We start from the raw sequence: 12,853 nt of genomic DNA, 5'->3' as shown, positions 1-12,853 counted from the left end.
GCACAGTGCAGAAAACAAACGTTGAAACAAACTAAGAACCTATAAATGATACTTTTTTCTTCCTTTTAGGGAATCTGGAACATTTTGACTCTCAAATCAGCTTAAGTGACAAGAGGAGATGAAAATATTTACTTAGAGCAGAAAAAAAAAAAAAACAGGAAAAAATGTTTATTATATTGGAAGTTTCAGACCCAAAGCACCACACTTAACCTTGGTAATGGTATCTTTTTATCATTACTTACCATATTTTATTTCTCAAAATAGTTCTATAGGAAAAGAACAGCTGAATTATTTTGTGCATGATAATTTTACTTGAACACCAAACTGATTGAAATCTTAAAAATGTGGACAACTCAACAAACTGCAAACATTATTGCTATGTGAGAAAACTTCTGAATTGCATTCTAGGGGCTAGGGGAACAACAAAATAACTCACGACTGCTTTCACATGACATAGCCTGAAACGAAAGAGGAAAAAGAATAAATCATGGAGGTAACCAATTCAACCCCAGTAAAAGAATTTGTTTTCCTGGGCCTAAGCCAGAATCAAGACGTGAGCGTGGTCTTATTTCTTTTCCTCCTGTTGGTGTACATGACAACCCTGCTGGGGAACCTCCTCATCACAGTCACTGTCACCTGTGAGTCACGCCTCCACACCCCCATGTACTTCCTGCTCCGGAACTTATCTGTTGCCGACATCTGCTTTTCCTCTATCACAGCTCCCAAGGTTCTGGTGGATCTTCTGTCCAAGAGAAAGACCATCTCCTTCAATGGCTGCTTCACTCAGATGTTTTTCTTCCACTTGATTGGAGGGGTGGATGTATTTTCATTGTCAGTGATGGCTTTAGATAGATATGTGGCCATCTCAAAGCCCCTGCACTACGTGACCATCATGAGCAGGGGCCGGTGTGTTGGATTAATAGCTGCTTCCTGGGTAGGGGGCTTTGTCCACTCCATTGTGCAGATCTCCCTGTTGCTCCCACTCCCCTTCTGTGGACCCAATGTCCTTGACACTTTCTACTGCGACGTCCCCCAGGTCCTTAAACTTGCCTGTACAGACATAGTAGTACTTGAACTGCTAATGATTTCCAATAACGGACTGCTCACCACGCTGTGGTTTGTCTTACTCCTGGTGTCCTATTTGGTCATACTCTTATTACTAAGGTCTCAGGCAGGAGATGGCAGAAGGAAAGCCATCTCCACCTGCACCTCCCACATCACTGTGGTGACCCTGCACTTTGTGCCCTGCATCTATGTCTATGCCCGGCCCTTCACTGCCCTCCCCACTGATAAGGCCATCTCTGTCACCTTCACTGTCATCTCCCCTCTGCTGAATCCCCTCATCTACACCCTGAGGAACCACGAGATGAAGTCAGCCATGAGGAGGCTCAGAAAAAAACTCGGGCCTTCTGACAGTGAATAGACTGGCCATTCCTTCCCATCACCACCTTTAGAAAGGTATGCACATTAAATAAACTTTATTTGCTAATTAACTTTTCTGTTTCTACTAAAATGCAAATGACTATCAAAGATGCTGATCAGTCATCTAAGTAAAAAGCCTGATTTCCTGTAACAGTGGTAGAAAAATAAAATTGTCAGCAGAAGAGGTTATATCTTTTTTGCAATAAAGCCTTGGAAGAAATAAAGGAAAAGGAAACAGAGCCAAAACACACTCAGACTCTCCCAGCCCATTCCTGCAGTGTTACCAGGAAGATAGCAAAGACACATGTGGGAAAAATGGTACAGCTTGAGCCCTGGGATTCCATAAGGTCTTTCACTAAGTACTCACATCCTAATTAAATAAACACATCCACATCAACTTCTTTTTCCAATTCTGTAATCGGAGCAAATTAAGTAATTATCACCTGAAGATTTTTTTCATGTAAATTCCGCACTTCAATGGTTAACAGAAAGTACCTGAGAACTAACACAGCTTGAGTTAAAATATAAACCTCACAGTAGATGAGTTCTGTGACCTTGAGCAAAGACCATACCTGCCCCTCTGAGCCACAGACTCATTGACCACCTGTCCAACGCACTCCCTCAGCAGCACTTAAAGCACTCAAAGGCTCTAGCACAACACTCAGGAACCTCCTTTGAATAGCCTGTTCTGTTTCTTCCTATCTTTCCCAGTAGAATTATGCTTTGTTTATTGTTGCATCTCCTTCAACTGGCACAAGTGGAATACAGTAAACACTACTAAAATATATTGAATTATAACACTCATAGAATTAGCACTGCCCATCACTTCTCTTAAAATCTTTGGAGGGTATGTTTAAGGAAACAGTCCATTCAAGGTGAGAGTTGTCGCCAGCAGGTTAAGACATCACTTGATGTGCAGAATCCCTAACTGGGGGACTGTTTCAAGTCCTGACTACTTTGCTTCCAGTCCACCTTCCTGCTAACGCATCCTGGGGTGCATCAGATAATGACCCAAGTGTTTGGGTCCCCGCATCACACATGGGAAACCTGGATGAAATTTCAGGCTGATGGCTTCAGCTTGGCACAGCCCTGGTTACTGCAGGCATTTGTGAAGTGAACCAGCTGATGGAAGATTTTCTCTCTATCGCCCTTACTCTCACTGAGTGTGTGTGTGTGTGTGTGTGTGTGTTTGTATGTCTCCCCCAGCCCAAACACCTGTTACTGCGACTTTCCAGTAGGTGAAAATAAACAAACATTTTAAATAAAAAATAACCAAGTTTCCTTGGAGAAATGGGCAATACCAGCGCTGGGACAGGGAATATTCTACGTGAGTCTGTAGCATCTTCTAATGCCAAAAAGCAAAGAAACACTCAAAAAATTAAATCACTGAGGGTCTATCAAAGGGACACAGGATACAACCAAAAGAGTTCCTGATGCCTAAGCAGCTCATGTTAAGAGCCTCAGGTGGTCACTGACATCTTACATAAGAGTGTTAATTGTTAAATTAACAACAGGAGTCACTGTACACTCACTAACTCCCCATGCAGGAGCTCTGTCCACCATGAGTTGTATTATGAGAGTTAACTGTAAAATGTGTTCTCAAACAGGTTTTGTGTGTGTGTGTGCAAATTGTTGAAATCTTTGCTTAGTATAGAGTTGGTCTTCTGTGTATAAAGTTAATTGAAAATGAATCTTAATGGAGAATGGGACTGGGAGCTGGAAAGGGAGGAGGTGGAGGGGTGGGAGTGTGGGTAGAAGGGCAGGTATGGTGGGAAGAATCACTATATCCCTCAAGCTGTACTTATGAAATTTGTATTCCTTAACTAAAAGTTTCTTTGGGGAACAAAAGAGTCTGTGAGTATTAAACAGCTGACAGGTGGTAGGAGCTCCAAAACTAGTAGTGATTGCAATGATGATGGTTAGTCTGTGCTAACAGCCACTCTGCAATGTAACAATTATGTTTCATTAATTACGTGGCTGACTCTTCAGACTGTCAACATGGACTTAACTCATAGAGATGTTACAGTTTCTCAGTTAAACTAATAACTTTTCTTTTTTTCTTTTTTTTTAACTTTTATTTAATGAATATAAATTTCCAAAGTACAGCTTATGGATTACAATGGCTTCCCCCCCGTAACGTCCCTCCCACCCGCAACCCTCCCCTTTCCCATTCCTTCTCCCCTTCCATTCACATGAGGATTCATTTTCAATTCTATTTATATACAGAAGATCAGTTTAGCATACACTAAGTAAAGATTTCAACAGTTTGCTCCCACACAGAAACATAAAGTGAAAAATACTGTTTGAGTACTAGTTATAGCATTAAATCACAATGTACAGCACACTAAGGACAGAGATCCTACATGGGGAGTAAGTGCACAGTGACTCCTGTTGTTGACTTAACAATTTGACACTCTTGTTTATGGCATCAGTAATCACCCTAGGCTCTTGTCATGAGCTGCCAAGGCTATGGAAGCCCCCTGAGTTCACCGACTCTGATCATATTTAGACAAGGCCACGGTCAAAGTGGTAGTTCTCTCCTCCCTTCAGAGAAAGGTACCTCCTTCTTTGATGACCCTTTCTTTCCACTGGGATCTCACTCGTGGAGATCTTTCATTTAGTTTTTTTTTTTTCCCCAGAGTGTCTTGGCTTTCCATGCCTGAAATACTCTCATGGGCTTTTCAGCTGGATCCACATACCTTAAGGGCTGATTCTGAGGCCAGAGTGCTGTTTAGGACATCTGCCATTCTATGGGTCTGCTGTGTGTCTCACTTCCCATGTTGGATCGTTCTCTCCCTTTTTTATTCTATCAGCTAGTATTTGCAGACACTAGTCTTGTTTATGTGATCCCTTTGGTTCTTAGTCCTATCATTATAATCAATTGTGAACAGAAATTGATCACTGGAACTAGTGAGATGGCATTGGTACATGCCACCTTGATGGGATTGAATTGGAATCCCCTGGTATGTTTCTAACTCTACCGTTTGAGGTAAGTCAGCTTGAGCATGTCCCGAATTGCACATCTCTTCCCTCTCTTATTCCCACTCTTATATTTAAAAGTGATCACTTTTCAGTTAAGTTTCAGCACTTAAGAATAATTGTGTATTGATTACAGTATTCAACCAAAAGTATTAAGTAGAACAAACAAAAAAAATACTAAGAGGGATAACATATTAAGTTGTTCATCAACAGTCAGGGCGAGGGCTGATCAAGTCACCGTCTCTAATAACTTTTAAAAAAGAGTTCTTATGGCCAGAGCTGGAACAATCCACATCACAAAATATATAAGGTAGTGTTAGATTATAACCCAAAGTATATAAATTAAATATCCATGAGTTCATGTACATATAAATGATTGAATAAATAATTAAATGGAGGATAATATATAAGTCTCACATACAAAAGAATTTCAAATAATATAGTTTCCTCAAGCACATGAAGCATAGCTCCAAATTCTTAGGAGCTGTGAATAATGGTCTCCTCCTAAAGGGTACAATATGGAACTGGAGGGAGAAAACCCTGGAGAAACATAATGAAGACTACCTCGGCCATGTGTTCAAAGTTTGTATCATCAATGATAAATATAGTAAAGGCATGGACCCTTTGATATGATGTGATGAAAATGATACTTTACCTCTGTATTCTTTCTCCTAACAACCTGCAACCTCTGACTATTGTGAGAAAATCATCAGACTAACCCAAAGTAAGGGACATTCTATGAAACATCCTCCCAGGACTCCTTAAACTGTAAAAGTTGTCAAAAACAAAGGAAGTCTGAGAAATTGTCTGAGTTGAGAGGAGCCTTGAAATGTAACTTCTTAATTAAGAAGTTAACTTCTTAATTATTCCCAATGAAACTGTCTCACCATCAGAAGAATTTCTCCACAGCCACATCCAATTATAACCCTTCTGATAATTCTCACACTCATCCTGGGATTAAAGAATTGATAAATGTGATGGGGCACTGTGAATCAGCGTGGAGGAGTCAACACAGTATCCCTTCATCTGCCCTTTGCCACATCAAGATAGAAGACACTGAAATCAATGGCCTTAAGAGAGAGTTCAGTAGGATTTTCTGATTCCCACGGTTTGTGTGAATTTTATTTAACACGCTGAAGTTCTTGAAAGAAGGCTGGAGACTTTAGGTAAGAGACATAACTCCACATGAGCATTTGTGCTATGACGTCTGGGTGTCTATAACACAAAAACGAAAACAAAATTGAAATCAATAAGATTTATAAATGCATTTTCACTACAAATTATATAAGATGTACATAAGATGCTGAATTTCAGGTAGAACATTTAGTAACAGCACAGATTAGAAACATTAGCAAAGAGGAAATTGTGAAAGGCCAGACATAAAGATGAGGTCAGCTTGGAATGAAGAAAAGGCAGCTTCATTTCAGGAGATCTCTTAAATTATACACAGAAAAGTGGTTTCAGATTTCCTTCCTAAATTTTTCAGACTAAAATCAACAGATGTAATTCTCGCTCTAAATTTAACTTATATTTTATCTGAGAGACAGAGAGAGGAAGACATAAAAAAGAGAGAGAGCTCCCAAACACCATTTCATTCCCCCAAATGCCAGAAGCCAGGAGCTCAATCCATACCCCCCAACTTGGATGGCAGGGATTCAAGTACTTGAGCATAACCTGCTGCTAAGGGGTGTGCTCATTAGCAGGAAGCTGGGATTGGGAGGGAGGCTGGGACTCAAACCCAGGCATTCTGATATGGGATGCAGGTGTCATAACTGGCACCCAATTCCTGCCCGCTTATCCTAAATTTAAATATAGGGAGAAAATGTGATATTTTAAACCCTCAGAAATGTTTAAAAAAAAAAAAACTAGTATAATGAATACTTACATATCCTTGTTTAGATTTACAAAAAAAAAATGAAATCTTACAGCAATGATTTTCTTTCCTGTCTTTCCATGCCTTCATGTTCACACCCTTTCTTTCCAGCCAAACGTCCCATATTCATGAGCAATTTTCATATACTCAAGTGATTCTCTAAATCCAGAGCACCATTTATTCCCATTTCCGTGTGCTTCAAATATAAATGTCACGTCCTCCATCGTCCTTTTGTCACTCATAGTAGCTCTTCATCTGTCATTAGATGGTCTCCATCACGCCCATGTGACTCTCAGATTTCAATTTTTTCCCATATGTTTGAATTTTATTCCTTTCTCTCAGATAACCTAAAACTCTGCCCAAGCTCCATCACTATTTTCTAAATAGATAGATTAAAAAATAGCATAAAGATGAACCCGAAGCTGGAGGAAGTTGTCAGTGAGTTTGCAAACATGAGACCTATTCCTTTCTAACACACAGGCTTGGCCCCTGGGGGTCTAAGGCTTTGCCTGCCTTCTCCCCTTTTGTGGGACCAGGTGTGCTGTTTACAAGGGGTGGGTGGGGGGACATTTCTCTGTGGAGGACTTTATAACTAAGTTTGTTCTCAATGTCTCCACTGAGTTGGTGTTTTCTGGTGATCATTTTCTCTCTCTTGAAGCTATACAGGACTGATAGCTCAGCTGCCATTCGATTCAATATACACTATTTACTGATGAACCTCTACTGTTAAGGTTACTCACCTTAATTCTAATCATAACCAGTAACTAGCCTGTATACAGAGACCTGTACACCTGCTAATTCACCTTAACTTCGTAACTTCCTTATGAGGTGGGTATTATTATCCCCATTCCACAAATGAAGAAGTAGAGATTCAATGTGGTCATATACTTGCCCAAATCACCCCATGGAGAAAATTTTAGCTTTCCAATATTAAATGACCATTGGACAAAAATGCAAACAGATGAAAGAAAAGAAGGGAAGGTTCTCGGGTGTAAAGAAATACCTCCATGTGTACTGGAAATTCACTCAAAACATGGAAACACTGAGATTTCACTCTCCTTTTCTTTCTTATTATGGGGAAAAGACAGATAAACTAGGAAGAAAGAAATTGAGGTCCACTTCAAGTATTCGTGAAAAACAGAAGGGAATTCAAAAGCAACACAATTATACGGTAAGAATATGCTTGACTCTGAAAGAAGCTGCCAAACTGTTTTCAATGTACCTGCATTCCAGTTTCTCTAACTCTTTGCCCACTCTTGATATATCATCTTTTTTATTTCAATCATTCTAATAAGTGTATACTGCTGTTGTAAGCAGAGAAAGCTTTCTGTCGAGTTGAAGAGCATAAGTCAATCATCACACTGTGTACTGTTTTAATTTACACTATGATATAATTTACCCTGTGGTTTCACTTAGGTTTCCTCTGTGATAGATGACATTACCATATTTCCCGTGTGTCTGCTTTCAATCCCTATATCTTTTTGTTGAAAAATATGTTAGAATCATCTATCTGTATTTTTAAGTGGGTCATTTGTTTTCTTATGAGTGATTTTTTTTAAGGTTATAGTTAGTCCACACTTAGCCTTCTACTCAAGACAATATAAACATATGTCCATGCAAAGACATGCACACAAATATTTGTAGCAGCTTGATGTGTAGTAGTTAAATACTGGAAAAACCCCAAATGTTCATCAACAAGTGAATGAATGAACAAACTGACTGGCAGATATAATAAAAAGGAACAAAATAGTAATACACTAAAAGAAGCTGCACAAACAGAAAGTAGATAATAGTGAGAGTCCATTTGTAGAAAATTCTAGGAAATACAATCTAAAGTGTAATGACATAAAGCACATTAGCAGTTGCCTGAGGAAGGAGGGGTAGGGTGCTGGATTACAGAAGTCATATGGTCACTTTTGGTGGTGACCATGTGCACAATGTTAACAATGGTGACAGTGTCATGAATATGCACTTATGTCAAAACTTAGCAAAGTGTTCAGACTTTTATATGTTGATGATAGCACTAAATAAATTAATTTCTAAGGAAAAAACTGGAATAATGGCAGAAGAGACACTCAAGTCATCCTTTTATTTCCATAGCTGAGGAGTTCTTCATCATCAGGGGTTTAGGTTTAATGTAAAGGAAGAAACAAAGAAGTTCTTTAAAGAAGGCTAGAACCATAATAGATATGAATCGTATGGCTTTAAAGATTTCTAATTTTTGTGGAATCAAGTTTCTTACTTATAAAAGGGGAGAGTGCTTCTACAGAATTCCATCCAAAGGGACGATTTTGCAGACAGGAATTCTTGGAACCACTTAAATGGAGTTTCCTGTCTGGAAAGGAAAAAATGCAACCTGTAGGAGATAAAGAGTTCTAGTCACATCAAGCAGGCACTGTGTTATCCACACAGAAACTGTTTTTACATCTCATGCCACAAAAGTCTCTTTCTGAAAATTGAGCACTCATCTCTGCTTACCTTAAAATCTTAGAAATTATTTGAAGGGGCTTCAAAAACTTCATGGAGAGGTAGGCAGGCATTTAGTGCAGTGGTTACAATGCCATGTGGGATACCTGCATCCAATATTGGTACACCTTGGGTTTGATTCCCACCTCTGCTCCCAGTCCCAGGTTCCTGCTAATGTGCAGCTTGGGAGGCAGCAGGTGAAGGCTCAAGTACTTGGGCCCACGCCATCCACATGAGAGATCAGGATGGAGTTCCAAGCTCCCAGCTTTGACCTGGCCCAGCCCTTGCTGTTGCAGGCATTTGGGGAGTGAACCAGCAGATGCGAGTGGTTTCATTCTCTCTTTCTCTCTCTCTCTCTCTCTCTCTCTCTCTCTCTCCCCCCCCCATTCTTTCAAATAAAATTTTTAAAAAATAAATACATTTTTAAAAGCCAAGGAAAATTGAATTAAAAGGTAAGTTTACTTTGGTGTAAAACTTTATGAAATCTGCATAGTTTTTCATAACATTCATTTTCCATAAGTTTTTAAAGACCTCCTCATATATCTAGAACATTATTTTTATGCATGTTCTTAAATATTTCCAGAAGAAAGAATAATTAAATACTTGTGTGATAAGATATCATCTTGAACGCATTAGCAATAACCTCAGAATCATAACTCATATGTTCATAACACCTCTTGAGTTCTCAGACCTAACATGTGATTCTACAAACATGAATCTTGCTAAAGGAGAGTAAATACTTTATGAAATAATACTAATAATTTTTTCCAAGGTATACAAGGAAGAAGGAGAATGATCCAATGGAGTTGGGAAATGGCACAAGAATAAATGAATTTATATTTCTGGGACTTACTCAGTCCCAAGAGCTGAGCTTGTTCTTATTTCTTTTTTTATGTTTGGTATATTTGACAACTGTGCTGGGAAACCTTTTCATTATGGTCACCGTGACCTGTGAATCTCGCCTTCACACCCCCATGTACTTCCTGCTCCGAAATCTAGCTGTCCTTGACATCTGCTTCTCCTCCATTACTGCTCCTAAAGTCTTGGTGGACCTCATGTCAAAGAAAAAGACCATCTCCTATACGAACTGCATGACACAGATGTTTCTCTTCCACCTCCTGGGAGGAGCAGACATTTTCTCTCTCTCTGTGATGGCGTTTGACCGTTACATGGCCATCTCCAAGCCCCTGCACTATGTGACCATCATGAGCATCAGACGATGCACTGCCCTCATTGTGGCCTCCTGGGTGGCAGGCTTTGTCCACTCCATTGTGCAGATCTCCCTGTTGCTCCCACTCCCCTTCTGTGGACCCAATGTCCTTGACACTTTCTACTGCGACGTCCCCCAGGTCCTTAAACTTGCCTGCACTGACACCTTCACCCTTGAGCTCTTGATGATTTCAAACAATGGCCTGGTCACCACCCTTTGGTTTATCTTCTTGCTTGTGTCCTACACAGTAATCTTAATGATTCTGAGGTCTCAGACTGGGGAGGGCAGAAGGAAAGCCATCTCCACCTGCACCTCCCACATCACTGTGGTGACCCTGCACTTTGTGCCCTGCATCTATGTCTATGCCCGGCCCTTCACTGCCCTCCCCACTGATAAGGCCATCTCTGTCACCTTCACTGTCATCTCCCCTCTGCTGAATCCGCTGATCTACACCCTGCGGAACCACGAGATGAAGTCAGCCATGAGAAGACTGAAAAGAAGACTTTTTCCTGCCGAAAGGGAATAAAAAAAATGATCCCAAACTCTTCCTCATTAAAAATTGTTTTAATTATTTTTCCATAGATTAATATTTATATACTCAAATACATTGTCAATAAGCTAACTACACTTACTACATGACCATTTGTTTTCCTATTTAAGTTATTAGGTAACTAATAACTCAAGCCTCTCTTCAACATAACATAACCAGTGTTACAGAATTGAGTTGAATGATACATTTCCTATCAATATGTTGACTTTAACATTTAATATGATCATTTTAGCAGGTAAGATGGCATTTATACCACGGGTTTTAATGGGTCTGGAGTCCCATGACAAGTGTTTAGGCTGTGCCCTTAGAAGTGAATCTGTAGGACTGTATGCAGAACTATGCAGCTTTACAGTTATAGACTGCTTCCTCCCTCTCTTATTCCCCCTCTTATTTGTTACTGGGATCTTTTCCAATTGGCTTAATATACATAGGATTAACTTTATGTTACCTAAAGAGTTCAACACATAGTATGAAGAAGAGAAAAGAAAAAGAAAGAAAACAAAGGGGAAAAAAGGAAATACAAAATAGAAAGTAACAATAATAAACTATCCCTCAACAGCCAGGACACATTTCAAGTCATTGATTCTAAAAGTGCCAATTTCACTTCTATAACTTTCATTTTAGGAGTGCGATTAATTCTCACAGATTAGGGAGAACATATGGTATTTGTCTCTTTGGGACTGGGTTATTTCACTAAGTATGAGGTTTTCCAGATTGATCCATTTTGTTGCAAAAGACCAGACTTCATCTTTTTTACTGCTGTGTAGTATTCCATAGTGTACATATCCCACAATTTCTTTACCCAGTCTTCAGTTAATAGTTTAAGTTGATTCTATGTCTTAGCTATTGTGAATTGAGCTGTAATAAACATGGAGGTGCAGACAGCTCTTTTGTTTACTGATTTTATTTCCCTTGGGTAAATTCCCAAGGGTAGGATGGCTGGGTTGTATGGTAGGTCTATATTCAGATTTTTGAGGTATCTCCATACTATCTTCCATAGTGGCTTTCTCAGTTTACATTCTAACCAACAGTAGGTTAGGGTGCTCTTTTCCCCACATCCTCTCCAGCATTTGTTGTTTGTTGATTTCTGTATGAGGGCCACTCTAACTGGGGTGAGGTGAAACCTCTTAGTGGTTTTGATTTGCATTTCCCTGATAGATAGAGATCCTGAACATTTTTTCATGTGTCTGTTGATCATTTGGATTTCCTCTTTTGAAAAATGTCTGTTTAAGTTCTTGGCCCATCTCTTAACTGGGTTGTTTGTTTTGTTATTGTGGAGTTTCCTGATCTCTTTGTAGATTCTGGTTATTAATCCTTTATTGGTTGCGTAGTTTTCAAATAATTTCTCCCATTCTGTCAGTTGTGTCTTCACTTTCCTGTTTCTTTTGCTGTACAGAAGCTTCTCAGTTTGAATCAACCCCATTTGTTCATTTTAGCTTTGACTACCTATGCCTCTGGAGTCTTTTCCAGGAATTCTTTGTTTGTGCCAGTGTCTTGCAGAGTTTCCCCAATGTTCTCCATTAATTTGATGGTGTTGTGGCGTAGATTTAGATCTTTAATCCATGTTGAGTGGATTTTTGTGTAAGGTGTAAAGTAGGGGTCTTGCTTTCCACTTCTACAAGAGGACATTCAGTTTTCCCAGCGCCATTTGTTGAAGAGACTGTCCCTGCTGCAGGGATTGGTTTTAGCTCCTTTGTCAAATATAAGTTGGTTGTAAATATTTGGATTGATTTCTGGGGTATCTATTCTGTTACATTTGTCTATGCATCTATTTTTGCACAGGTACCAGGCTGTTTTGATTATAATTGCCCTGTAGTATGTCTTGAAGTCTGGTATTGTGATGCCTCCGGCTTTGTTTCTGTTGTATAAAATTGCTTTAGCTATTCAAGGTCTCCTGTTCTTTCACATGAATTTCAGCATCATTTTTTTCTAGATCTGAGACGAATGTCTTTGGTATTTTCATTGGTATAGCATTGATCATGTTAAATGTTAAAGTCAACATATAGATAGGTTCAGGTGTAAAAGTGATCATATAAATAACATCAAGTGTCTGGTAATAATAATAGACAGAATTAAAAAGGAGGAAAAGTCCAATATGGGAAGTAGACCACACAGCAGACTCCTAGAATGACATTCTCTGTAAATAGCACTCTGACCTCAGAATCAATCCCTAAGGCTTCCTGGTCTGGCTGAAAGGCCTGTGAGAGCATTTCAGGTATGGAAAACCAAGATTCTGTGGCAAAAATGTCCTATATGAAGGATCTCTGTGAGACCTCAGTGGGTAGAAAGGGCAATCAAAGAAGGAGGTACTTTTCTCTGAAGAGAAGAGAGAACATCCACTTTGCTTATGCCC

The 12,853-nt window shown here is 39.5% G+C and overlaps 2 protein-coding genes across 2 annotated transcripts; both read left to right on the top strand.

Moving 5' to 3' along the window:
- Positions 1-487: 487 nt before the first annotated feature.
- On the top strand, positions 488-1,423 carry LOC100348376 (olfactory receptor 4D10). The gene has a single exon (XM_002709001.4). The coding sequence runs from the start codon at positions 488-490 to the stop codon at positions 1,421-1,423; it is 936 nt and encodes a 311-aa protein (XP_002709047.4).
- Positions 1,424-9,540: 8,117 nt separating this feature from the next.
- Positions 9,541-10,476, top strand: LOC100354669 (olfactory receptor 4D11). Its single transcript, XM_002709180.4, has one exon. The coding sequence runs from the start codon at positions 9,541-9,543 to the stop codon at positions 10,474-10,476; it is 936 nt and encodes a 311-aa protein (XP_002709226.4).
- Positions 10,477-12,853: the final 2,377 nt, after the last annotated feature.

The sequence above is a fragment of the Oryctolagus cuniculus genome, chromosome 1 (genome assembly GCF_051225735.1).
Source record: "Oryctolagus cuniculus isolate XC-2025 breed Fujian yellow rabbit chromosome 1, ASM5122573v1, whole genome shotgun sequence".
Taxonomy (NCBI): domain Eukaryota; kingdom Metazoa; phylum Chordata; class Mammalia; order Lagomorpha; family Leporidae; genus Oryctolagus; species Oryctolagus cuniculus.
Note: the sequence above shows the minus strand (reverse complement) of the source record. Positions and strands in the feature narration are given on the sequence as shown.